We start from the raw sequence: 26,399 nt of genomic DNA, 5'->3' as shown, positions 1-26,399 counted from the left end.
TAGGGCCAAATAGAGTAGACAGTAAAATACGGCAAGGTTTTTTTGTTTGTTTGTTTTTGGTGGTGGTGGTGGTGGTTTTTTATTTTTTTAAGACGGTGTCTCACTCTCACCCAGGCTAGAGTGCAGTGGCACAGTCTTGGCTCACTGCATCCTCCACCTCCCGAGTAGCTGGGACTACCAACATGCGCCACCACACCTGACTAACTTTTATATTTTTAGTAGAGATGGGGTTTCACCATGTTGGCCAGGCTAGTCTCAAACCTCAAGTGATTCTCCCACCTCGACTTCCCAAAGTGCTGGGATTACAGGTGTGATCCACCATGCCCAGCCAAACACGGCAAGTTTTAAAATAGCAAGAAAAAAATACTTGTCTGTCTTGTTCATTTTTATTTGTGTTTACTTTGATTACCTTTATTGTGACAGGGAAAATGAAATAAAACAGGCAAGTAGACTTTGGCAACTTTGGCATGAACGAGTTCACAGCAGAAATGAGTTCATAGGAACACAGTCTGAAGGAGGATATTTCTGAGAGAATTCTTGGCGCATAGTCCTGGTCATATGCTTGCAGAAGGAAATATAGAAAATCTAAAACAGTCCTGTTTCTGAATTAAAATGTAGCTGCTTTTAGCTGTATTTTAATTGTGGGGTCTGTCATCTACAACTTGGGATCTTTATTTTGTTTTTTTTTTTTTTTTTTTTTTTTTTGAGACGGAGTCTCGCTCTGTCGCCCAGGCTGGAGTGCAGTGGCGCGATCTCGGCTCACTGCAAGCTCCGCCTCCTGGGTTCACGCCATTCTCCTGCCTCAGCCTCCTGAGTAGCTAGGACTACAGGCGCCCGCCACCGCGCCCGGCTAATTTTTTGTATTTTTAGTAGAGACGGGGTTTCACTGTGGTCTCGATCTCCTGACCTTGTGATCCGCCCGCCTCGGCCTCCCAAAGTGCTGGGATTACAGGCTTGAGCCACCGCGCCCGGCCGGGATCTTTATTTTGTTATGTATATAAGCTTTGTTTCTTTCCTGACTTTTCTCATGTGGCTAAACCCATTTCCAGAAGCTTCACATCAGTCAAGCTTCCTAGTAATTGTGATCTTGTATCCCTTAAATTTCCTAGTTCTTTTTTTTTTTTTTTTTTTTTTTTTTTTTTGAGATGGAGTCTTGCTCTGTCTCCTGGGCTGGAGTGCAGTGGCCAGATCTCAGCTCACTGCAAGCTCCGCCTCCCAGGTATACGCCATTCTCCTGCCTCAGCCTCCCGTGTAGCTGGGACTACAGGCGCCCGCCACCTCGCCCAGCTAGTTTTTTGTATTTTTTAGTAGAGACGGGGTTTCACCATGTTAGCCAGGATGGTCTTGATCTCCTGACCTTGTGATCCGCCCGTCTTGGCCTCCCAAAGTGCTGGGCCTAGTTCTTTTTTTCCTTTTCTTTTTTTTTTTCCTTTTTGTGGAGAACGGGGTCTCGCTATATTACCCAGGCAGGTCTCAAACTCCTAGGCTCAAGCTATCCTACCGCCTCTGCCTCCCTGAGAGCTGGGGTTACAGGCGTAAGCCACCGCGCCCAGCTTTCCTTTTCTTCTAGAGCATCTAGTATCTCCCCTGAAATTAGTTTCAGAATATTGTATGATGTCCTTTTGTTTCTACAGAGAGGGTTGCTAATTTTTATCAGATGTCAGAGGATAGTGACTAAAGGTGTTTAACCTCTGTAGAGGTGGGAATGTGCTTGAGGGTTACTGGTAGTGGGGTCTGGAGCCGTCCGAGTTTTGGAATGTGAGATACAGTTTCCTTACTTTCCTTTCAGATGCCCACTGGTCTCCTTGTCATACATGTCCAGAGCTGCCTCAGCTGCATTTCCATATGGTGGGGTGCTGGCTGGAACCTTGGAGGATGCTTCATTCTGGGAACAGAAAACGGACTTTTCTCATTGGCCTCATGTACTGCCCTTGGAGCCAGGGGGCTGCATAGACTTCCAGACAGAGAACAGCTCCCGGCACTGTCTTGTGACCTACAGGCCTGGTGAGTAGTACTGGGGTCTTCTATGGTTTATTTGGGAGCACAGTGGTAGAGAAGAGGGAAGGAGAGTTCGATCCTACCCTTTGGGTGGCTGTGGTACTGCTCACAGACTAACAAGATACGTTGTAGCTCTTGCTTCTACAGGGAGGATGGTGGCTTCAAGCTCCCCCACAGAGCTTGCCTCCCTGCTCCTTACATGTGAGGACTGGAGCATATTCTGCCAGGTACTCCTGGAAGTGAGTTAGCCACTTAGGAGCCCCTACAACTTAGAACAGTAGTGGAATGAGGGGGCCAGCTTTAGGTCGTTGAGCCATCTTGAGATCACTTTCATATCTTCTGCCTGCCTCTCACTTCCCCTGAGAGAAAGGTCCAGATTAGGGCAGCCATGTAGTACCCCGGCTGGCATATTGTCTATTCCTCCTTATTTAGGCCGACAAAGGTAAATAAGGGGAAATGGACAACAATGGTTGTGTGGGCCCAGCCAGCTGAACATCTTTGCCTCTGGAATCAGAGGTGGAACCCGTAACAGCAGACTGTGCTTCGTTCACAGGTTCTTTCTAGGCTAAGTGTCATGAATCTAAATTCCTGGTAAACTGTACTGATGGTCAGTGTTGTAGGTTTTTTCTTTCTAATGTGGTCTTGAGGTCTCTGTCAGGAGAGTGGCTATAAACTGTAGCCCTGTCCTGCCAAACTCTAGGGAGTTCGTTGTGGGTGTTCATAGTGTACCTTTCACAGGATACTCCTTTGTCCTGGCAGATGGCCTAACACCTGCCTGACTCATGACCAGGTGTCCCTCTCACAGGAAACTTGTTTATACTGGCAGGTACCCTTGTGGTGCTTGTCTGACCTGTGTCCAGTTCATTTCCCTTGAGATAGTGACTCTCTACAAGAGCCCTGATTAGGAAAGACGTTAGGTTCAGGTGTGTTGGTCAGGTGAGACATAAAGGAGGCAATGCACAAAACACAGGAAATAACGGAATCAGCTTACTTGACAGATCCCACAGAGAAGAGGGCAGCGTGCTTCAGGGGCCAGTGGGAAGAAGGGGGAGCCATCCAGGACAGGCCTGCTCCCTTAGGGGTAGGGTAGGGGTGGAGGGGAGGGACAAGTGGGCTATATTTCCAACCTCTGCTCAGGGAAGGGATGTTTTAACTAGACCAAAGTTGACAGGGTACATCTAGGTTTCAGATAATTTATGCCAGTCCTGAAAACAGATGCTGAGGTCACAACTGTATTAAGCAAATTATAACAGTCAGGCAGATGTACAGTCAGAGTTAGTCGTTAAATGCTCACACTTCTGCTAGTTGTGGGTGGGTCTACTCATGTTTTTAAGTTTTGTTTGAGCTGAGAAACATCTCAGTAGCACTTCAGACCCTTTGGCTCTTCGTCATCCCACAGCTCTGCTGTCTCCAAGGCTGTGATTTGCTGTGACTGGTATACAAAGCCTGGGGGTCCTCTTTTGTTCTCTGGCTTTTGTTTGCCTCCCAGCAGAATTTCAGATACATGTTTCCCTTTCTGTAATAGCCTCCTTTCACTTTATAAAAATGTGCAGTCCCAGGAGCTAATGAGGTTCTCACGGGGGGAAGGGAAAAACCTTTTACTGAGACTTCTTAAGAGAGAAATCCCCCAGCAGAGGTCTGGCAGGAGACTGATTTTACTAAAACAGGTAACTCACTCTCAGAATTCTTTTTCTCTTAAGCAAAAAGCTATTGTAGATAACTTGATTCCTAGCCTACGGTTCTGAATTTCACTGATGCTATGATACTGTTCTTTCATTTGTTTTGTAGCTGTTCTTGATGGTTAAGCATTTATGGCTTTTCCGTCCAACTAGGTTGTAAGCGTGTGAGGTTTGGGTACTTGGTTAATTTTTTGTGTAGCATCCCCATGGTGCAGCACTGATTTCTCTGTCCCATAGATAAAAATCACACCACCATACGAAGTGTGCTGATGGAAATGTCCTACCGACTGGATGACACTGGAAATCCAGTCTGCTCCTGCCAGCCTGTACATACATTTTTTGGAGGACCCACTTGCAAACTGTTGACCAAAAATGCCATTTTCCAAAGCCCAGAGAATGACGGCAACATCCTGGTGTGTACTGGGGATGAAGCAGCAAATTCTGCCCTGGTGAGCCTGTTATTTTTTACTTTCATATAAAAAGTAGTTTTGCTTAAAATATTGGTAAGGGAAAACGTGAACATTTTTTTACAGAAGCTCATAAAGCAAAAAAGTGTAAGTTCTGCTCTGTAATCCCACATATCCGCATATGTGTGTATGTGAGGTTGCTTGGTTTACATATGCTTTCCATACTGCTTTGTAGATCTTGACTCACTGTTGCAACCTCTACCTCCTGAGTTCAAGTGATTCTCCTGCCTCAGCCTCCTGAGTAGCTGGGATTACAGGCACCCACCACCACACCCAACTGATTTTTGTATTTTTAGTAGAGACAGGGTTTCACTGTGTTGACCAGGCTGGTCTCGAACTCCTGATCTCAAGTGATACACCAGCCTCGGCCTCCCGAAGTGCTGGGATTATAGATGTGAACCATCGTACCCAGCTGAGATGTTCTTGAACCTGAGTCTAATTAAGTCGTAGAGTAGCACTGTCCAATACAGTCACACTAGTCACATGAGCACTTAAAGTGTGCTTAGTGCCAAGGAAGAACTTAATGTTTTACTTTATTTTTAATCAAGTTAAATATAAACTTATGTGACTAGAGACCACTATATTGTATAGTGCCACTCTAGAAGCTAGCGCTAAGTTTCATTGACTGGAGTTGCAGGGAATAGAGGAGAACAAGTTTAATGATAGCACAGAAAGTATACACACAAGTCCAGGTTGTGGGCGTTCTGTAAGACAGCTGATCCGGCTTCCACAAGAAGTCAATGGCAGAAGAAAAAAGGTGGGATCACAGGCATGAGCCATGACGCCCGGCCCATCCTTTTGTTTTTTTTTTTTTAAACAGATGCGTACTTTTTTTTTTTTTTTCTTGAGACAGTCTCGCTCTGTTACCCAGGCTGGAATGCGGTGGCGCAGTCTCGGCTCACTGCCACCTCTGCCTCCCAGGTTCAAGCAATTATTGTGCCTCAGCTTCCTAAGTAGCTGGGTGCACACCACCATACCCGGCTAATTTTTGTATTTTTAGTAGAGACGGGGTTTTGCCATGTTTCCCAGGCTGGTCTCAAACTCCTGGGCTCAAGCAGTCTTCTCACCTCAGCCTCACAAACTGCTAGGATTACAAGCATGAGCCACCGTGCCTGGTCATACTTTTTTTTTTTTTTTTTTTTTTTTTGAGACAGGGTCTCGCTCTGTTGCCCAGGCTGGAGTGCAGAGGCGCAATCTTGGCTTACTGCAACCTCCACCTCCTGGGTTCAAGTGATTCTTGTTCTTCAGCCTCCCAAGTAGCTGGAACTATGGGTGTGTGCCACCATGCCTGGCTGACTCTACTTTTTAATACTTTAAAATATTTTTCTTTTTTAGGAGACAGTATCTTGCTTAGTCTAGACTGGAGGGCAGTAGTGTGATCATGGCTCACTGTAGCCTCAAACTCCTCAGCTTAAGCAATCCTCTTTTACCCTTTCTTGAGTAGCTGAGACTGCAGGCATGCATCACCACACCTGGCTAATTTTTTAATTTCTTGTAGAGATGAGAATCTTGTTATATTGCCCCAGCTGGTCTCTATCTCCTATCCTTAAGCTGTCGTCCCATCTCAGACTCCCAAAGTGTTGGAATTACAGGTGTGAGACACCATGCCTGGCCAACGCGGTGGCTCACTCCTGTAATCCCAGCACTTTGGGAGGCCAGGGTTGATGGATCACGTGAGGTCAGGAGTTCAAGACCAGCCTGGCCAACATGGTGAAACCCCATCTGTACTAAAACAGAAGAAAATTAGCGGGGTGTGGTGGCAGGCACTGTAGTCCCAGCTACTTGAGAGGCTGAGGCAGGAGAATCGCTTGAACCCAGGAGGCAGATGTTGCAGTGAGCCAAGGAGTGCCACAGCACTCCAGCCTGGGCGACAAGAGCGAGACTCTGTCTCAAGAAAAAAAAAGGTGAGTTCCATGAGGGCAAAGACAGGGACTTTATTTTTAATTTACCTTTCTGTCCGTAGAAGAGCCTGACACATAGATTGAATGAATGGAAGCTGGGCTTTATTTTCAGATCCACTTACAGGTAGACTAATTGCTGATTACAGTAGGTGAGGCTGTATCTGAACCATGTCAGGTGTGCTGGCTTTGAGCAACTTTGTGAAGGTTAGGGATGGCCTGCTTTGCTCTCCAGGTAGTGTTCTCTCTGCAGCCTTTTAGACTTGTTTGATGATGAAGAAAGGAAGTCCCTTCGTGTACTGACTGGGTCCTGAACCTTCCCTCTGCTTGCGTTCTTTAGCTGTGGGATGCTGCCAGTGGCTCGTTGCTCCAGGACCTACAGACCAATCAGCCTGTCTTGGACATCTGCCCATTTGAGGTGAACCATAACAGCTACTTGGCTACCTTAACAGAGAAGATGGTCCACATCTATAAGTGGGAGTGACCGTGGTCTTGAAACCTTGAAGGCCTGCTGCTGGTTAAATGTTGTTTGCTAGCACCTAGCAGTCCCAAGCAAGATCCCTGTTTATTGTCTGCGGCCTAGAACATTGGGGATCATGGTTTGTTTGCATTAATATGATTCTAGGACTTTGGGTCACTGAGACACTACAGATTGTGTATCTGTTATGTCCACTAAAAGAGTAATTGATGGGTACTTTATCTACATTATCCATTTCTTGGGTTTAAAGCCTTCATTTACCGTTATTGTATGTTGGAAATTCTTATTTTCTTTATTTTCTATGTGACTTTCTGGACCTTAGAGAGTGTCCTCTCATCATCTAGGATGTAAGTAGGCATCAAGCATTTTCTGGGGGATATGACATCCCATCTGAGTTGTCCTGTTACTTAGGTATCCTTGAAGGGACTAACCATTGTCTTGATACTGATTTGATGCAACATAGATGTAAAAGAGTATTACTCAGTTGAACACAAGAGGGCACTGTAAAATCTTGTGTCCGGTTTATTTCTGACGTTGAAGGCTGACAATCTTTTAGTAACTTGTCTCATTGCCACAAAAGTGTGTGATAGAGCACACCTGGGTGTGCCTTGTGGCAACAACACTTGTGTTCCAGGTGTGAAGTGATGGGACATTGGCAGGCCCAGTGATGGAAGCAGCTAGTGAACTATTCTCTTTGCTGATACCTAGTGCATTAAGTTTATTGCTTTGTGAAAGGTAAGGAAAGAGGCCAGTTGTTTGAGTGGTGGGGAAAATTTTGTTTTTTCTAGCCAGCTTAGGAACTCAGGATTGGTTTTATCCAAGCTAGTGCTTTGAAGAACACTATCTCTTGCCAGGAAAAGATGAGTGTTAGGTCAAAGGTTTTACTTGAGTCTCCCCTAGATATCGGGAGAAAAGACATAAGAGAATTTACAAAAGCTATTCAGACTGCTATTAAAAACATGAGAAGAACTTGTCTCCCATTTTGAGAGAGTTCCTATCTAAATAAAGCCAATCCCTCAGACTGAGGGGCTGTTCTTAAGTGTTCTTTATACATTCCAGGTAAAGCCTTCCCCATGTGAAGCTGATGTTTGATTCCACTTTCCTCTGATTTGCCTCCCTAACCTTTTCTAAGGCTCAATTTGTATTTCTTTGACTTGCCTCAGACTACTTGACCAAACCACTGTCCACAACAGAATATGCTTCAAGATGTGGGCAGGTCAGTGTCCTGTTCATGGGAGAAAATGGCTAACAATCTGATTTTCTCAAATGATTGCTGAAGAGTTGTTACCGTTTTTATTATAAACACTTCTGACCTGTCAATTCAAGAGCTGTTTCTAGGATCTTTCTCTCCAGCAAGGGGTTGTTGCAGTAGATTTCCCCAGAGTTCCAAGTTTTAGTTTTGCCTTTTAATGACCCTTTAATATTTTAGGACATAATTTTTTTCTTTTTAAAATTTTTTGTAGAAATAGATGTTTCACTATGTTGTCCAGGCTGGTCTTGAACTCCTGGCTACAAGCAATTCTCCCGTCTCGGCCTCCTAAAGTGCCAAGATTATAGGCATGAGCCACTGTACCCGGCCCCTATTTGAAGACATATTTTGTAAAAGCTAGCTTCTAGAACCTGAGAAAAGCTCTTTTCTCCAAGGAGATATTCCTTTTGATATGTTAATGATTAATGATTAAGAGTGGCTGCCCAGGCCGCGAGTTTCAGCGGCAGAATAGGATTGGAATTAAAAAGCAGAACTCATCTGGTTTCAGCAGATTGCCACCAAGAGGATGCAGGTGGTCAGGCCCCGACTGGCTTTGTCTTTGGCCCTGGGCAGGGTTAGGATTTCACTTGCTTTGAAGTACCTGATGCTGATTGATTCCCCTAAAAGTAGGAAGCAAGAGACTTAACTATGAGGGACATTAGGTGAATCCTAAGTCTCACCAGTCCTTGCATTAGTACATTAAATTTGGATATTTTGGAAGCAAATTCATAGGACCGTGACTGATTTCTCCAAAGAAAAAAACCTTGTCCAGCCTCACCAACATGGTGAAACCCCATCTCTACTAAAAATACAAAATTAACTGGACGCAGTGGTGAGCACGCCTGTAATCCCAGCTACTCAGGAGGCTGAGGCAGTAGAATTGCTTAAACCTGGGAGGCAGAGGTTGCAGTGAGTCAAGATCATGCCACTGCACTCCAGCCTGAGTGACAGAGCAAGACTCCATCTCAAAAAAAAAAACCTTGACGCCATTCCCAATCCCCATCGTAGGACATCACATTTATAAATCCAGGCTTTAGTCTTCTGAGCTCCACCAGGCTCTGCCCCACCATATTCCTTTTTCACTACCTCTAAGGTTTTTTCCCCACTTGAGGATTTGGAGTTAAACGAACTCAAAATATCTTGTCATTGTATATATTCTTGCCCCTGCTTTGTAAAGAAGGCAATGGGAACTCTGTTTATACCCTGTTTTAATGTTTCTGTTTTATGTTTTAATGTTAATATGAAAATAAAGAATTTGCTATGTATAGTGGCTCCTAGTGCCTTTTGTCTCTGACTTCTAGAGGCAGGAACATGTCTGCCTCTTGGGAGAGGGATATAATCCCAACCCGGTAAATTTCTCTCTCTCTTTTTTTTTTTTTTTGAGACAGAGTCTCGCTCTGTAGCCCTAGCTGGAGTGCAGTGGTCCCATCTCGTCTCACTGCAAACTCCGACTCCTGGGTTCAAGAGATTCTCTTGCCTTAGCCTCCTGAGTAGTTGGGATTATAGGCGTGCGCCATCATGCTCGGCTAATTTTTGTATTTTTATTAGAGACGGGTTTCAGCATTTTGGTCAGGCTGGTCTCGAATTCCTGACCTCGTGATCCGCCTGCCTCAGTCTCCCAAAGTGCTGGGATCACAGGCATGAGCCACCGTGCCTGGCCTTCTTTTTCTTTTTTTTAACTGAGTCTCTCTCTGTTGTCCCAGGCTGGAGCGCAGTGGTTCAGTCTCAGCTCACTGCAGCCTCTGCCTCATTCCTCCTGAGTACCTGGGATTACAGGTGCCTGCAACAATACCTGGCTTACTTCTCTATTTTTAGGAGAGATGGGGTTTTACCATGTTGGCCAGGCTGGTCTCTAACTCCTGACCTCAAGTGATTTGCCCATCTTAACAGCCTCCCAAAGTACTGGGATTATAGGCAAGAGCCACCTCACCCAGCCATAGATTTTCTCTTTTTCACACTAATAAAGTGATTGAGGCTTTTGCTTGCAGTTCTGTTTTGCTATTGCCAATGGAAAGTGATATGTTTGCCTCTTAACCCTGTGTCCTGGCCGTGTGGCTCACTCCTGTAATCCCAGTACTTTGGGAGGCAAAGGTGGGCAGATCACCTGAGGTCAGGAGTTCAAGGTCAGCCTGGCTAACATGGTGAAACCTCGTCTCTACTAAATGATACAAAAATTGGCTGGTTGTAGTTGTGGGCGCCTGTAATCCCAGCTACTTGGGGCTGAAGCAGGAGAATTGCTTGAACCCGGGAGGCAGAGGTTGCAGTTAGCCGAGATCACACCACTGTACTGTAGCCTGGGTGAAAAAGCGAGACTCCGTCTCAAAAAAAAAAAAAAAAAAAAAAATGCCCTGGTCATGTGTCTATTTAGTCTGTTTACTCTCAGATCTAGGGATCTACATTTCCCAGACTCTTGCCTGCTGGCTTCCTGCTTGTTTATTTGAATCCAGGAGACTGTAAAGTGGGAGGAAGGGAGAAGAGAGGACTTTTGTTTCCTTTATTTCTTCTAGTCATTGGCAGCACTTCTGACCATGGCAGCAGCAGTGGGCAAGCATGGGTTTCAGGGTTCCTGCTCAGCACAGTTCTGGCCACCTGCCTCAGTTTCTTTGTTCTGTTTGAGTTCAAGAATCTTCGTTGCCATAAATCATGGTGCTCTGCAATTAGGCTGGAAAGGCTGAAAATGTTTTCCAGTTTCTAGCTGGAGTATACTGGATTCCAGGAGAACTGAATCCATAGGTATAAGCTTACTAACTTCATGGAGCCTGATGCTCTAAGGGACAATGACAGAGGTCCTAGGATAGAAGTAAACCCCAAATTACAAAACCGAACACCATTGTTTTTGTTTTTCACAATACCCTCCTTTTTGTTTTCCATGTCAGTGATTGAGTATAAGTGAAATTCTGAAAAAAATTTTTTATAAGAAACGGGGTCTGACTGTCACTCAGTCTAGAGTGCAGTGGCACTGTCCTATCTCTGCATCCTCAAACTCACGGGCTGGGGTAATCCTGTCTCCTCAACCTCCTGAGTAGCTGGGACTGTAGTTGTGGACCACTCTGCCCAGCCAATTTTTTGTTGTTGTTGTTGTTTTTTGGTAGAGACAGGGGTCTTGCTTTGTTGCCCAACTGGTCTCAAACTTCTAGTTCAAGCAATCCTCCCGCCTCTGCCTCCCAAAACATTGGGATTGCAGATATGAGCCACCATGCCTGGCCAAAATTCTAAAAATAGACATTTGTTTGTCCTTGTTCTTAGTCAACATATGTTTGTTGGTAAAAATCTCTGCTGTTTTGTTTTATCTCTTTATAGTTTAATATATTAAGTAATGACTTAGTAAATATTTATTACTAATAAGTAATTCTTAATGTTATAGAATACGTATTATTATTCTATCTTACAGGGGAAGAAACAGGTTAAAAATCCTAATAAAGGCTGGGTGCGGTGGCTCATGCCTGTAATCCCAGCACTTTGGGAAGCCGAGGAGGGTGGATCACTTGAGGTCGGGAGTTCGAGACCAGCCTGGCCAACATGGCGTAACCCCATCTCTACTAAAAATACAAAAATTAGCTGGGCATGGTGGCCAGTAATCCCAGCTTCTTTTTTTTTTTTCTTTAGATGGAGTCTCGCTCTTTTGCCCAGGTGCCTGTAGTCCCAGCTAATCGGGAGGCTGAGGTGGGAGAATGGCATGAACCCGGGGCGGGGCAGAGCTTGCAGTGAGCCAAGATCGCGCCACTGCACTCCAGCCTGGGTGACACAGCGAGACCTCATCTCAAAAAAGAGAGTGGCAGGGCTACTGATGCAGGCCCATTTCTGGAAGACTCAGTGACAGGTAACTTTTGCATGAGGAGTGTCCTATGGCCTTGGCCAACTTTCTTTTTTGTTTTTTTGAGATGGAGTTTCACTCTTGTCTCCCAGGCTGGAGTGCAATGGCGCGATCTTGGCTCACTGTAACCTCCGCCTCCCGGGTTCAAGTGATTCTCCTGCCTCAGCCTCCCGAGTAGCTGGGAATACAGGTATGCATGCACCACCACACCCGGATAATTTTTTTTGTGTTTTTAGCAGAGACCGGGTTTCTCCATGTTGGTCAGGCTGGTCTTGAACTCCCCACCTCAGGTGATCTGCCCACCTTGGCCTCCCAAAGTGCCGGGATTACAGGCGTGAGCCACTGCGCCCAGCCTTGGCCGACTTTCTTAGAAATGAATTTCAGTTTAAGATGAGTCTTAGATGTTTCCACCGAATCCTCCTGTCCTTCCTTCCCTCCCTTTGTACTTCACACAGTGTTGGACCTGCATCATGGTCACATGGCTCTCTCAGCCACCTCATTTTTCCTACAACTGTTGCCCCTAATAAATTTATTGCATAGCTAATCCCTTTTTGTTGTCTGCTTGCTGGCAGACCTGGACTCACACAAGTAGTGCCAGGAGTGTTCCAAGAAAACAGGTGGTAAGACGGGCTGATTGGGGCCCCAGAATAATAAAGACCTGGTGGCAATGTTTAACTGCCAGAAGCCAGGAGACCACAATTACCACCATTACCAGCAAGATCAAACGAGATGACCAAGGGCCAGATGTGGTGGCTCATGCCTATAATTCCAGCACTTTGGGAGGCCAAGGCAGGAGGATCACTTGAGGTCAGGAGTTTGAGACTAGCTTAGCCAATATGGTGAAACCCTGTCTGTATTAAAAATACAAAAATTTGCCAGGTGGGGTGGCTCATGCCTGTAATCCCAGCACCTTGGGAGGCCAAAGCAGGAGGATCACGAGGTCATGAGATTGAGACCATCCTGGCTAACACGGTGAAACCCCATCTCTACTAAAAATACAAAAAATTAGCCGGGTGTGGTGGCACACACCTGTAGTCCCAGCTACTCGGTAGGCTGAGGCAGGAGAATTGCTTGAACCCAGGAGGCAGAGGTTGCAGTGAGCCGAGATGGTGCCACTGCGCTCCAGCGTGGGTGACAGAGCGAGACTCCATCTCAAAAAAAATTAATAATAAAATGGCAACCAAGGGGTCTTGATGAGCGGGGAGTATAGAGATGGTTAATAAAGGATAACATCACCCAAGACCAGCAAGGGAACTAACCAACATCTATAGCCAATAAGGTCCACAAGAATGGAGGAAAAACCAGGTGCAGTGGCTCACGCCTGTAATCCCAGCACATTGGGAGGCCGAGGCGGGCAGATCACAAGGTCAGGAGATCGAGACCATCCTAGCTAACATGGTGAAACCCCATCTCTACTAAAAATACAAAAAAATTAGCTGGGCGTGGTGGCGGGCACCTGTAGTCGCAGCTACTCAGGAGGCTGAGGTAGGAGAATGGCGTGAACCCGGGAGGCGGAGCTTGCAGTGAGTGGAGATCGTGCCACTGCACTCCAGCCTGGACAACTGAATGAGACTCCATCTCAAAAAAGAAAAAAAAAAGAATGGAGGAACAGGAGGCTAAGGGTGGTCACCAGTAAGTCCTGCTCCTTTGCCCAGTTTCTAGATCTGAGCTTTTTTTTTTTTTTTTTTGAGACAGTCTCAGTCATCCAGGCTAGAGTGCAGAGGTGCAATCTTGGCTCACTGCAACCTCTACTTCCAAAGTTCAAGCGATTCTCCTGCCTCAGCCTCCTAAGTAGCTAGGACTACAGGTGTGCACCACCACACCTGGCTAATTTTCATATTTTTAGAGAGACAGGGTTTCACCATGTTGGCCAGGATGGTCTCCATCTCTTGACCTCATGATCCACCCACCTCAGCCTCCCAAAGTGCTGGGATTACAGGTGTGAGCCACCACACCCTGCCCAATCTGAGCCAATTTTCAGATCTAGAATCCATTGATGAAAGTATTGGTCAGGAGCCTAACACCAAAGACCCTACCACACCATGGCACGAGGGTCCTCAGGCCTTCCCCAAAGGAACTCATGGCTACTTACCTGGGTGACTGTACAGTGGCAAAAGGGAAATAACCAAACATTTTGAAGACTATTGGACACAGACTTAAAAGTGAAATTGATCATCAGAGGCCTAAAACATCATTATAGTCCCCCTGGCCTATAAGGGCCAGTTAATAAATGGACTCTTGGCTAAAGTGGTAAAATATGGCTCTCAGCTCACTGAATGTATGGACCCACCCAGAGATTTACATAGTCCCCAAATATATAACTGTAAGTGACCTGGAATAACCCTACATTGTATTTCTGGCCTGTGGGGCAGGAGCTGTCATGGGCAGGAAAGGGCAGATGTAAACCTGTGAAATTGCTCCCTACCCCTGACTAAAATATGTTAAAAAACAATGTTCTGAGGCTGGGCACAGTGGCTGTAATCCCAGCACCTTAGGAGGCCAAAGTGGGCAGATCACCTGAAGTCAGGAGTTTGAGACCAGCCTGCCTAACATGGTGAAACCCCGTCTCTACTAAAAATATAAAAATTAGCTGGGCATGGTGGCAGGTCCCTGTAATCCCAGCTACTCAGGAGGCTGAGGCAGGAGAATCGCTTGAACCTGGGAAGCAGAGGTTGCAGTGAGCCAAGATCGCGCCATTGCACTCCAGCCTGGGGGACAAGAGCAAGACTTCGTCTCAAAAATAAATAAATAAATAAATAAAAACAATTTTCCAAGAGTACAAGTCTGAGGTGGAGGGAGTCATGGCAAGACAGGCGTTTAGAAAGTTTCTTCCACTCTTTGAGCAAGTACTGTTGAAAGGAGCGCTGCTGAAACTGTAACCAAAGGAGGCATTATGCTGCCAGAAAAATCTCAAGGAAAAGTATTGCAAGCAATAGTAGTCACTGTTGGATCGGGTTCTAAAGGAAAGGGTAGAGAGATTCAGCCGGTTACCATGAAAGTTGGAGATAAAGTTCTTCTTCCAGACTATGGAGGCACCAAAGTAGTTATAGATGACAAGGATTATTTCCTATTTAGAGATGGTGACATTCTTGAAAAGTACGTAGACTGAAATAAGACACTATTGAAATGGCATCAGCGTTCAAGGTTTACGGCCCGGCGCGGTGGCTCAAGCCTGTAATCCCAGCACTTTGGGAGGCCGAGACAGGCGGATCACAAGGTCAGGAGATCAAGACCATCCTGGTTAACACGGTGAAACCCCGTCTCTACTAAAAAATACAAAAACTAGCCGGGCGAGGTGGCGGGCGCCTGTAGTCTCAGCTACTCGGGAGGCTGAGGCAGGAGAATGGCGTAAACCCGGGAGGCGGAGCTTGCAGAGTGAGCTGAGATCTGGCCACTGCACTCCAGCCTGGGCGACAGAGCGAGACTCCGTCTCAAAAAAAAAAAAAGAAAAAGAAAAAAAGAAATGGCATCAGCATGAAGCTGCCTGCTCCACTGAAGTTCTGAAATCTTTTTTTTTTTTTTTTTTTTTTTGAGACGGAGTCTGGCTCTGTCGCCCAGGCTGGAGTGCAGTGGTGCAATCTCGGCTCATTGCAAGCTCCGCTTCCGGGTTCACGGCACTCTCCTGCCTCAGCCTCCCAAGTAGCTGGAACTACAGGCGCCCGCCGCTACGCCCGGCTTATTTTTTGTATTTTTATTAGCGACGGGGCTGAAATCTTTCATCATGTAAATAATTTTCGTATCTCTCTTTTATAATAAACTGATGATAACTAATGACAAAAAATATGTTCCATTGGGAGGATGGGGATTTGTGAAGATTAGAGTCACCATTAAAGACCTAAAGAATGCAAGGGTGGTTCTGAAAGATGGTGGAGAGTGAAAACTTTTCCCAATTGGTGGAAATGCTGGCTATGCTCTTAGTCATTCCACTTTGTGTGTAAGATGAGAATATATACATATTCCTGGACAAAGTCCAATGGCCTGGCCTGGAGTAGAGGCACATGGATGAACATATGGGAGTGGGTACAATATATAAATATTTTTGTATCTCTTAATAATGCCCATCAGAAAGCCTCCACCACAAAAAGGCACTGAACAACCAAGTAAGCAAAATGACCCCGCCAATTGACATGAGCTAGCCTTTAGCTCCTCCAGACCTGACATGCTGGAATGGACAGTGAAAAGAGCAGCCATAGCTCAGTAGCATCATGGACTCCTACTCACCAAGGTACATCCAGCTACTGCTGCCTCTGAATGTCCAAGTCTTTTTTTTTTTTTTTTTTTGAGACAGAGTCTTGCTCTGTCGCCAGACTGGAGTGCCGTGGCATGATCTCGGCTCACTGCAACCTCTGCCTCCCAGGTTCAAACGATTCTCCTGCCTCAGTCTCCTGAGTAGCTGGGATTACAGGTGTGCATCACCGTACCTGGCTAATATTTGTATTTTTAGTAGAGACGGGGTTTCACCATGTTGGTCAGGATGGTCTTGGTCTCTTGACTTTGTGATCTGCCCACCTCAGCCTCCCAAAGTGCTGGGATTACAGACTTGAGCCACCGCACCCGGCCTGCAACACTGAGTCTTTGAAAGGCACGTTTCTAAAGAAGACCAAGCAGCCACTTGGTGGCAAGTCAGCTACATTTGGCTTCTTCCATGTGCAAAGGCCATTTTATCCTCACAGTGATAGACTGCCTATTCTGGGTATGGGTTTGCCTTTCTCACTCTCAGAACGTCAGCCAGTGGTATGCCTGATTGAGTTCAGATTGACACACAGCATTGCATCTGGTTCAGGGGACCCTATCAACAGTGAACAGACCCATGACCATGAGGCTGCTGGTCATATCCTATACCACACCATCCATAAGCAGCCAACTAATAAAATCCTGTTAATGACCTTTTAAAGGGACAGCTGAAGCACTAGCTGAGAACATTCTGAAAGATAGGATGCAGATCTTCAGGATGCAGCGCTAAGTTAGAGGCTGTGCTAATTCCTGATAGGAAAATTACATGGGTCCAGGTGCCAGGCATGACCCCACTTACTGTCACTTCTGATGACCCAGGTGATTTTGTGCTTCCCATCCCAGCAATTCTGAGCCCTGCATGGTCGAAGGTCCTGGGTTCCTACAGGAAGCACACTTTGTTAGGTGACGCAGCAAGGGTCCTAATGAATTACAAGTTACGGCTGCCGCCAGGGCACTTTGGACTCCTCGAGCACGCCCAGAGACCAGTATGTGAGAAAAGGACTCCCCATATTGGCAGTAGTAATTAACCCTCATCAACAGGAGGCAGTAGGGTTGCTTTTATATAATGGGGACGGGGGAAACACCGAAGTGATCCATGCGGGTGCCTGCTGGCGCCTCCTGGCCCTTCTGTAACTGAAGAGACATGCATAGCAACACCACACCACACTGTATGATGACAAAGACCACCGGCAGCACCACCCCAGGAATGAAGGTTTGTGTCACATCACCAGGTAAGCCACCAAGACTTCTGAAGTAATAGCTGAGTGTAAAATAAATTCAGAATGGAGCAAGGAGAGGATGAATAGCAATTGAGGTCTGAGATCAATTGCAATGATGAATGTTAGTTTATCCCACTAACCTCCCTATTTTGAAGTTTTTCTCACAGAAAGAGAAGCCCATGGGAACTATGGCTTAGCTGCTCACCAAACTTGAACAGAGAAGTAAATCTGTGAAACAGAAAGGGTGGAATAGACTGGTCATGAAATATGCTTCTCAAATCTCCAACCATGAGGAATGTAATTGACCAATGGTCCCAGCTGTTGTGCTTTGAAACCCATCATTGTGTTCACTCTGAGGCCATACTCCCTAAAGGTTACTCCTAGCCAATCTCTGAACTTGGCAGAGATGCTACGGCAGAGATGTTCCCATTTCTGGGAGGATTTACTTCTTTTTTCTCTTAAGGCAGAGTCTCGCTCTGTCGCCCAGCCTGGAGTGCAGTGTCATGATCTCAACTCACGGCAACCTCCACCTCCCAAGTTCAAGCAATTCTCCTGCCTCAGCCTCCAGAGTAGCTGGGATTACGGGCATGTGCCACCACGCCTGGCTGATTTTTGTATTTTTAGCAGAAATGGGGTTTCTCCATGTTGGCCAGCTGGTCTTGAACTGACCTCAAGTAATCCACCCGCCTCGGCCTCCCAAAGTGCTGGGTTTAGAGACGTGAGCCACTGAGCCGGCCTGGCTTTACTCCAATTAAGTGTTTTGCATGGCTAATCTTATCTGGAGAGTGCTTGTTGGAGAACCCAGAACAACACACCAGCAGGCAGTGGTGGAGCAGATGGTGGAACCGGCCAGTCCAGACTGGTTCTCCTAACCACAGTGCCATCCCCAAAGCAGGTGATACATAGGACTGCTCCAAAAATAATTGCTGATTAAGTGAATGAAAATAAAAATGACAATGTTGACAAGGAGTTAATTTTCCCAGGGGAAAAAAGAAATGTTGAGACTTGGGGGAAGGGCATTAACAGGTAACAAAAAAATTTCAGGGTAAAAATGTTAAAACTTTATGGGTCAATGTTACTTCTGTTTGATTTTGAGGTCTGGATATGGCAAAGGTCAGGAAGTTGCCTGAGGAAAAGAAGTCCCCCATACTGTCAGGCATGCACTAGACCGACAGTAGCCAAAGAGCAGCAGGGACCAGTGCTGGGTTAGTTGTTAGGGGTGGCCCAGGCCCGTAATCCCAGCACTTTGGGAGGTTGAGGCAGGAGGATTGCTGGAGCCTGGGAGTTTGAGACCAGCCTGAGCAACAGCACAACCTCATCTCTACTAAAAAAAAATTTTATTTAGCCAGGTATGGTGGCACGCAGCTATAGTCCTTGCTACTTGGGAGACTGAGATAGGCAAAATCTCTTCAGCCCAGGAAGTCAAGACTGCAGTGAGCTGTGAAGCTGTGATTGTGCCACTGCACTCCAGCCTGGGCAACAGAGCAAGATCCTGTCTCGAAAAAAAAAGAGAAGGCCGGGCACAGTGGCTCACGCCTGTAATCCCAGCACTTTGGGAGGCTGAGGTGGGTGAATCACAAGGTCAGGAGATCGAGACCATTCTGGCTAACATGGTGAAACCCCGTCTTTACTAAAAATACAAAAAATTAGCTGGGCATGGTGGCAGGCACCTGTAGTCCCAGCTACTGGGGAGACTGAGGCAGAAGAATGGCGTGAACCTGGGAGGCAGAGCTTGCAGTGAGCCGAGATTGTACCACTGCGCTGCAGCTTGGTGACAGAGCGAGACTCCATCTCAGAAAAAAAGAAAAAGAAAAAATAAACTTTTGAAAATTGTTCCTGCTGGCCAGGTGCGGTGGCTCACGCCTGTAATCCCAGCACTTTGGGAGGCTGAGGCGGGCGGATCATGAGGTCAAGAGATAGAGACCATCCTGACCAACATGGTGAAACCCCGTTTCTACTAAAAATACAAAAATTAGCCGGGCGTGGTGGTGCATGCCTGTAGTCCCAGCTACTGGGGAGGTTGATTCAGGAGAATCGCTTGAACCTGGGAGGCAGAGGTTGCAGTGAGCTGAGATTATGCCACTGCACTCCAACCTGGTGACAGAGCAAGATTCCATCGCAAAAAAAAAAAAAAAAAAAAAAAGAAAGAAAGAGAAAATTGCTCCTGGTGATGCAGCTGCCCAGTCAAGTTTCAGAAAAGATTCCTCTACTTTGAAAGCTGCCACAATTTTCAAATGAGAAAGATGGTAAGAAATGGGAGAAAGTGCTCTGCCCAACCTCCTCTTTTCACTTTGTTTATGCAGTAAGTGAGGAAAGGCAAGAGAGGGCTTCAGGAAAATATGACCCTTTCAGCAACTCTCCAATAGCAGGAGGCAGCTTGACCGATCCAGCATGACTTCAGATGCTCCCTGTGTGCCCAAATCATGCTTAGCGCTGTATGGGTAATTGTGAGGTATGGCCAGGCACGGTGGCTCATGCCTGTAATCCCAGCACTTTGGGAGGCTGAGGCGGGTGGATCACGAGGTCAGGAGATCGAGACCATCCTGGCTAACACGGTGAAACCCCGTCTCTACTAAAAATGCAAAAATTTAGCTGGGCGTGGTGGCGGGCGCCTGTAGTCCCAGCTACTTGGGAGGCTGAGGCAGGAGAATGGTGTGAACCCGGGAGGCGGAGCTTGCAGTGAGCCGAGATCGTGCCACTGCGCTCTAGCCTGGGCGACTGAGAGACTCCGTCTCAAAAAAAAAAAAAAAAAAAAAAAAAAGGTAATTGTGAGGTAGTTGAAGACCCCACCTCTGCCAGCTCTTGCTTGGGGATTATATTATGCCCTTGCTAAAAGCCCTCCAAGAGCTGCTCATTCCGTTTAGATTTAAGTAGATTTAAGCCTAATGCAATTGTTTTCTATTTATCCCATCTGTTCTTTGTTACTTTATTCCTACCCTTTTTGCCTTCTTTTGGATTAATCAAATGCTTTTCATTTCAGTGTTTTTTCTCTTTTTTTTTTTTTTTTTTTTTTTTGAGACAGAGTCTCACTCTGTCGCTCAGGCTGGAGTGCAGTGGCAGGATCTCATCTCACTGCAACCTCTGCCTCCTGGGTTCAAGCATTCTCATGCCTCAGCCTCCCTAATAGCTGGGATTACAGGTGCACACCACCATGCCCAGGTAATTTTTGTATTTTTATTATGTATTATTTTATTTACTTATTTTTTTGAGACATAGTTTCACTCTGTCTCCCAGGCTGGAGTGCAGTGGCACAGTCTCGGCTCACTGCAACCTCTGCCTCCCGGGTTCAAGAGATTCTCCTGGCTGGCTGGCATGGTGGCTCACGCCTGTAATCCCAGCACTTTGGGAGGCTGAGGCGGGCAGATCACGAGGTCAGGAGATCGAGACCATCCTGGCTAACATGGTGAAACCCTGTCTCTACCAAAAAATACAAAGAAAAAAATTAGCCGGGTGTGGTGGCGGGTGCCTGTAGTCCCAGCTACTTGGGATGCTGAGTCAGGAGAATGGCGTGAACCCAGGAGGCAGAGCTTGCAGTGAGCCGAGATAGCGCCACTGCACTCCAACCTGGGCAAAAGAGCGAGACTCTGTCTCAAAAAAAAAAAAAAAAATTCTCCTGCCTCAGCCTCCTGAGTAACTGTAACTACATGAACTTGCCACCACACCCAGCTACTTTTTTGTATTTTTAGTAGAGACAGGGTTTCACCATGTTGGCCAGGTCTCAAACTCCTGACCTTAGGTGATCCCCGCCACCTCGGCCTCCCAAATTGCTGGGATTATAGGCGTGAGCCATTGCACCCGGACAGACTGTTTTTTCTCTTCTATTATCTTTACACTTACACATTCATGTGTTGTTTTAGTGTTCACCCTAAGCTCTTGGGGCTAGCAATTCTAATCTGCATCCTTGATTACATGCTATGTGCTATGGGAGTCACATATTTTAGTTTTACATATGTTCTAAATCTCTCATTATGGTTGTCTAAAACAATTAGTATTATTAATTGTCCCCATATTGACCTTTCCAGTGCTCCTATTTCTTCCTGCAGTCCTAGGCTACAAATGGGATCACTTGCCGTCAGCCTAGGGTAATGCAGATCATCTGGCAATGAATTCACTCAGCTTTTGTATGCCTGAAAATGTCTTTATTTTACCTCCTTTAAAAAAATAGAACCAATTGTATTTTTAAAATTTTTGTATCAACATAAAACTCACCATTTTAACTTTTTTCTTTTCTTTTTTTTTTTTGAGACAAAGGCTCTTTTTTTGGAGACAGGAGCTCTGTCACTCAGGCTGGAGTGCAGTGGCACAATCATATCTCACTGCAGCCTCAGATCCTGGACTGAAGCCATTTTCCCACCTCAGCCTCCCGAGTAGCTGGGACCACAGGAATGTGCCATCACGTTTAGCTAATTTTTTATTTTTGGTAGAGACAGGGTCTCACTATATTGCCCAGGCTGGTCTGGAACTCCTGGTGTCAATCATTTGTCCTGCCTTAGAACCCCAAAGTACTGGGATTACAAGCGTGTGCCACCGCACATGGTCTCTTGGAACTTCTTGAATCTGTAGGTTTATATCTTTCATCAGTATGGGGGAAAACTCATGGCATTGCCTCTTCAAATATTGAGCCTGCCCTATTCTCTTTCTCTCCTTTTGAGACTCTACAGTTTGACTGTGCCCTTCATATCTCTTACACTATTTTTTAAATTCTTTTTTTTGTGTGTGTGTGTGTGTGTGTGTGTTTAAGATATTTTCTATTAACCTGTGGCCAGTTCACTAATTCTATCTTCTGCCACGTCCAGTCTGCTGTTATAATCATATAACAAATTTTTATTTTTTATTTTTTATTTTTTTTGAGACGGAGTCTTGCTCTGTCACCCAGGCTGGAGTGTAGTGGCACGATCTTGGCTCACTGCAACAAGCTCCACCTCCCAGGTTTACGCCATTCTCCTGCCTTAGCCTCCCAAGTAGTTGGGACTACAGGCGCCTGCCACCATGCCTGGCTAATTTTTGGTATTTTTAGTAGAGATGGGTTTTCACCGTGTTAGCCAGGATGGTCTTGATCTCCTGACCTCGTGATCTGCCCGCCTCAGCCTCCCAAAGTGCTGGGATTACAGGTGTGAGCAACCACACCTGGCAAAATTTTTTTTTTTTTTTTTTTTTTGAGACGAAGTCTCACTCTATTGCCAGGCTGGAGTGTAGTGGTGCGATCTCAGCTTACTGCAACCTCCACCTTCCAGGCTCAAGTGATTCTTGTGCCTCAGCCTCCCAAGTAGCCGTGACCAAGGTGCCCGCCACCACACCCAGCTAATTTTTGTATTTTTAGTACATATGGGGTTTTGCCATGTTGGCCAGGCTGGTCTCGAACTCCTGGGCTCAAGTGATCTGCCAGCCTCAGCCTCCCAAAGCTCTGGGATTATAGGCATGAGCCAGCGTGCCCTGCCCTCATATAATAAATTTTAATTCAGTTCTAGAATGTCAATTTGATTTTTTTTTTATTACTGTTTTTGTTTTGTTGTTTTTGACAGTCTCGCTCTGTTGCCCAAGCTGGAGTGCAGTGGTGTGATCTCAGCTCACTGCAAGCTCCACCTCCTGGGTTCACGCCATTCTCCTGCCTCAGCCTCCCGAGTAGCTGGGACTACAGGTGCCCACCACCACGCTGGCTAATTTTTTTGTATTTTTAGTAGAGATGGGGTTTCCCCATGTTAGCCAGGATGGTCTCGATCTCCTGACCTTGTGATCTGCCTGCCTTGGCCTCCCAAAGTGCTGGAATTACAGGCATGAGCCACAGCGCCTGGCCTATTTATGTTTTTTGAGACAGAGTTTTGCTCTTGTTGCCCAGGCTGGAGTGCAATGGCGTGATCTCAGCTCACTGCCAGCTCTGCCTCCCAGGTTCACGTGATTATCCTGCCTCAGCCTCCCAAGTAGCTGGGATTACAGGCACCTGCCACCACGCCCAGCTAATTTTTTATATTTTTAGTGAGATGGGGTTTCACTATGTTGGCCAGACTGGTCTCAAACTCCTGACCTCAGGCGATCCACCCGCCTTGGCTTTCCAAAGTGCTAGAATTACAGATATTAGCCACTGTGCCCGGCTCATTTGATTTTTTTGTTTGTTTGTTTTGTTTTTAAACAGAGTTTTGGTCTTGTTGCCCAGACTGGAGTACAATGGCGTGATCTCGGCTCACTGCAACCTCCACTTCCCAGGTTCAAGCAATTCTGCTGTCTCAGCCTCCCAAGTAGCTGGGATTACAGGCACATACTACCATGCCTGGCTAATTTTTGTATATATCTTTTTATCTTTTTATCTGCATGGTCTAGCAATGAATCAAAAATTACAGAGGCTCTGGATGATGTAATCATTCTTCCAAAAAAGATTGAGGTTTTCTTCTTATGGACAGAGTAGTAGTGGATCACCTTGATCTCACTGAGGCACGTTTTAGGCTTTACTGGGTTTGGTTTATCATAGTTTTGCACTTTATTCTAGGGCAAGGTCCTTATTCCTAGGCTGTTGTTCTTTCTCGTGGGATGTGGCCTTTACTCCTAGGGTGTAGCCCTTTTGAGGCCTCAGTTAAAAGCCCAGAGTGTTTGCCAAGGCTTTTGTACCTTGGCAGGGTTTAAACTTTAACATCCATTTCCCCAGCACTTGTGTGGCTGCTGAAGCTTCTGTTCAGCTATTACTCTCTCAGCTATTGTTTGCTTCTGTCTTTGTTAGAGTCTCATTCTGTGCATGCGCAGTTAGGAGTCAGCCAGTGACTTGAGAAACATTTCACAGATTTTTGGCTTTCTGGCTCTATCTCTGGTTTCTTAAGGGTCTGCAGTGTTTTGATCCTTGTCTGAGTCACTTTGGAGGCTGTGTTTTTTTAGCCCAATAAAGACTGTTACTTTCGGCCGGGTGCGGTGGCTCACGCCTGTAATCCCAGCACTTTGGGAGGCCAAGGAGGGCGAATCACGAGGTCAAGAGATTGAGACCATCCTGGCCAACATTTTAGTCTACTAAAAATACAAAAATTAGCTGGGCGTGGTGGCAGGTGCCTGTAGTCCCAAGTACTTGGGAGGCTGAGGCAGGAGAATCATTTGAACCCAGGAGACGGAGGTTGCAGTGAGCTGAGCTCCTGCCACTGTACTCCTGCCTGGCGACAGAGCAAGACTCCATCTCCAAAAAAAAAAAAAAAAGATTGTTACTTTCTAGAGGAGCTCAATTCCTCTCAGCCAAAATATGGACAGTATGCTAAAAAAAAAAAAAAAAAAAAATTCTGAGGTCGGGTGTGGTGGCTTATGCCTATAATTCTCGCACTTTGGGAGGCCGAGGCAGGTGAATCACCTAAGCTCAGGAGTTTGAGACCAGTCTGACCAATACCGTGAAACCCCGTCTCCAGTAAAAATACAAAAATTAGCCAGGCATTGTGGGGGGCGCCTGTAATGCCAGCTACTCGGGAGGGTGAGACAGGAGAACTGCTTGAACCCAGGAGGTGGAGGTTGCAGTGAGGAAAGATCGCGCCACTGCCCTCCAGCCTGGGTGACAGAGCAAGACTCCATCTCAAAAACATAAAAATAAAAATCTGGGCTGGAGCTTCCCTGTGTACACCACTTTTCTCAAGGATTGTAGCTTCTCATTTCCTGACTGCATTGGTTTCTTTCTTATTCCTTCCAAAGATATTTTATATGTTTTAACTAGTTTTCATGGTTTTATTTCAGTGGAAATACAAGGTCTTAGTCATGTTTGAAATCAGAAGCATCCACTATTACATGTATGTATAGGGTTTACAGGGCCTTATATTGGCCAGGCATGATGGCTTACATCTGTAATCCTATCACTTTGAGAGGCCAAGGCAGAAGGATCGCTTGAGCCCAGGAGTTCAAGATCAGCCTGGGCAACAGAGTGAGACTCTGCCTCTATTAAGTAATAATAATAATTATTATTAAAGGGAAAAGAAAAGGCTTTATATGATCTGATATGATCTGACTTCTGGCCAGTTCTCTGACTCACCCACCCACTGCTTCTTCCACTCCTCTTTTTTTTTTTTTTTTTTTTTTGAGACAGAGTCTCGGTCTTGTCACCCAGGCTGGAGTGCAATGGTGCCATCTCAGCTCACTGCAATCTCCGCCTCCCAGGTTCAAGCTATTCCCCTGCCTCAGCCTCCTGTTCTCTTTTTCTCATTTCACTTCAGCACACAGGTCTTCTTTGTTTTGTTTTGTTTTGTTTTGTTTTTTGAGATCGAGTCTCACTCTGTCAGCCAGGCTGGAGTGCAGTGCCACAATCTCAGCTCACGGCAACCTCTGCCTCCCGGGTTCAAGTGATTCTCCTGCCTCAGCCTCCTGAGTAGCTGAGACTACAGGCACCTGCCATCACACCCAGCTAATTTTTGTATTTTTAGTAGAGATGGAGTTTCACCTTGTTGAACAGGCTGGTCTTGAACTCTTGACCTCAAGTGATCTACCCACCTTGGCCTCCCAAAGTGCTGGGATTACAGGCATGAGCCACAGCACTGACCTCCTTTTTTTTTTTTTTTTTTAATTTTTCTGAGACAGGGTCTCACTCTGTCACCCAGGCTGGAGTGCAGTGGCATGATCTCAGCTCATTGCAACCTCCACCTGCCACTTTTAAGTGATCCTCCTGCTTAAGCCTCCTGAGTAACTGGAACTATAGGTTGCACCATCATGCCCAGCTAATTTTTGTATTTTTAGTAGAGGCGGGGTTTCTCCATGTTGGTCAGGTGCCTCTCGAACTCCTGACCTGAGGTGATGCATCCACCTCAGCCTCCCAAAGTGCTGGGATTACAGGCATCAGCCACCACACCTAACAGGCCTTCATTTTGAATGCTTATTCCCACCTCCTTAGAATGTTGAACTAGTTATTAACTTCTGATTTTGAAACACTTTAGAGCCGTCTTTTCATAGTTGCACTTTGGGAGGCTGAGGCAGGCGATCACCTGAAGTCAGGAGTTCGAGACTAGCCTGGCCAACATGGTAAAATCCATCTCTACTAAAAATACAAAAACTAGCCAGGCATGGTGGCAGGCACCTGTAATCCTAGTTACTTGGGGAGGCTGAGGCAGAAGAATCACTTGAACCCAGGAGGCAGAGGTTGCAGAGCTGAGATCATGTCATTGTACAGCAACCTGGGCAACAAGAGCAAAACACTCCATCTCAAAACAAAACAAAATAAAAACAAATTCTCAACAGGCCAGGTGCAGGGTTCACACCTGTAACCCCAGAACTTTGGGAGGCTGAGGTGGGAGGATCACTTGAGCTCGGGAGGCTGAGGATGCAGTGAGCATGATCATGCCATTATACTCTAGTCTGGGTGACAGAACAAGAACCTGTATCAAAAACAAAATACTAAAATTACAAAAAATAATTAGCTGG

The 26,399-nt window shown here is 46.1% G+C and overlaps 1 protein-coding gene and 1 pseudogene across 3 annotated transcripts in view; both read left to right on the top strand.

Moving 5' to 3' along the window:
* The window catches only part of RFWD3 (ring finger and WD repeat domain 3), a 49,760-nt gene extending 40,726 nt beyond the window's left edge, over nucleotides 1-9,034 (top strand). For all 3 annotated transcript variants that reach the window (XM_065537147.1, XM_065537148.1, XM_065537149.1), the window contains 3 exons: nucleotides 1,790-2,004; nucleotides 3,915-4,126; nucleotides 6,383-9,034. In XM_065537147.1, the coding sequence (XP_065393219.1) occupies nucleotides 1,790-2,004; nucleotides 3,915-4,126; nucleotides 6,383-6,526 (571 nt within the window). In that variant the 3' untranslated portion in view covers nucleotides 6,527-9,034. The remainder of the gene's footprint in view (nucleotides 1-1,789; nucleotides 2,005-3,914; nucleotides 4,127-6,382) is intronic.
* A 5,205-nt stretch (nucleotides 9,035-14,239) lies between these two features.
* Nucleotides 14,240-14,837, top strand: LOC141409297 (10 kDa heat shock protein, mitochondrial pseudogene; annotated as a pseudogene).
* Nucleotides 14,838-26,399: the final 11,562 nt, after the last annotated feature.

The sequence above is a fragment of the Macaca fascicularis genome, chromosome 20 (assembly GCF_037993035.2).
Source record: "Macaca fascicularis isolate 582-1 chromosome 20, T2T-MFA8v1.1".
Taxonomy (NCBI): Eukaryota; Metazoa; Chordata; class Mammalia; order Primates; family Cercopithecidae; genus Macaca; species Macaca fascicularis.
This window is presented reverse-complemented; position numbering and strand designations above follow the sequence as displayed.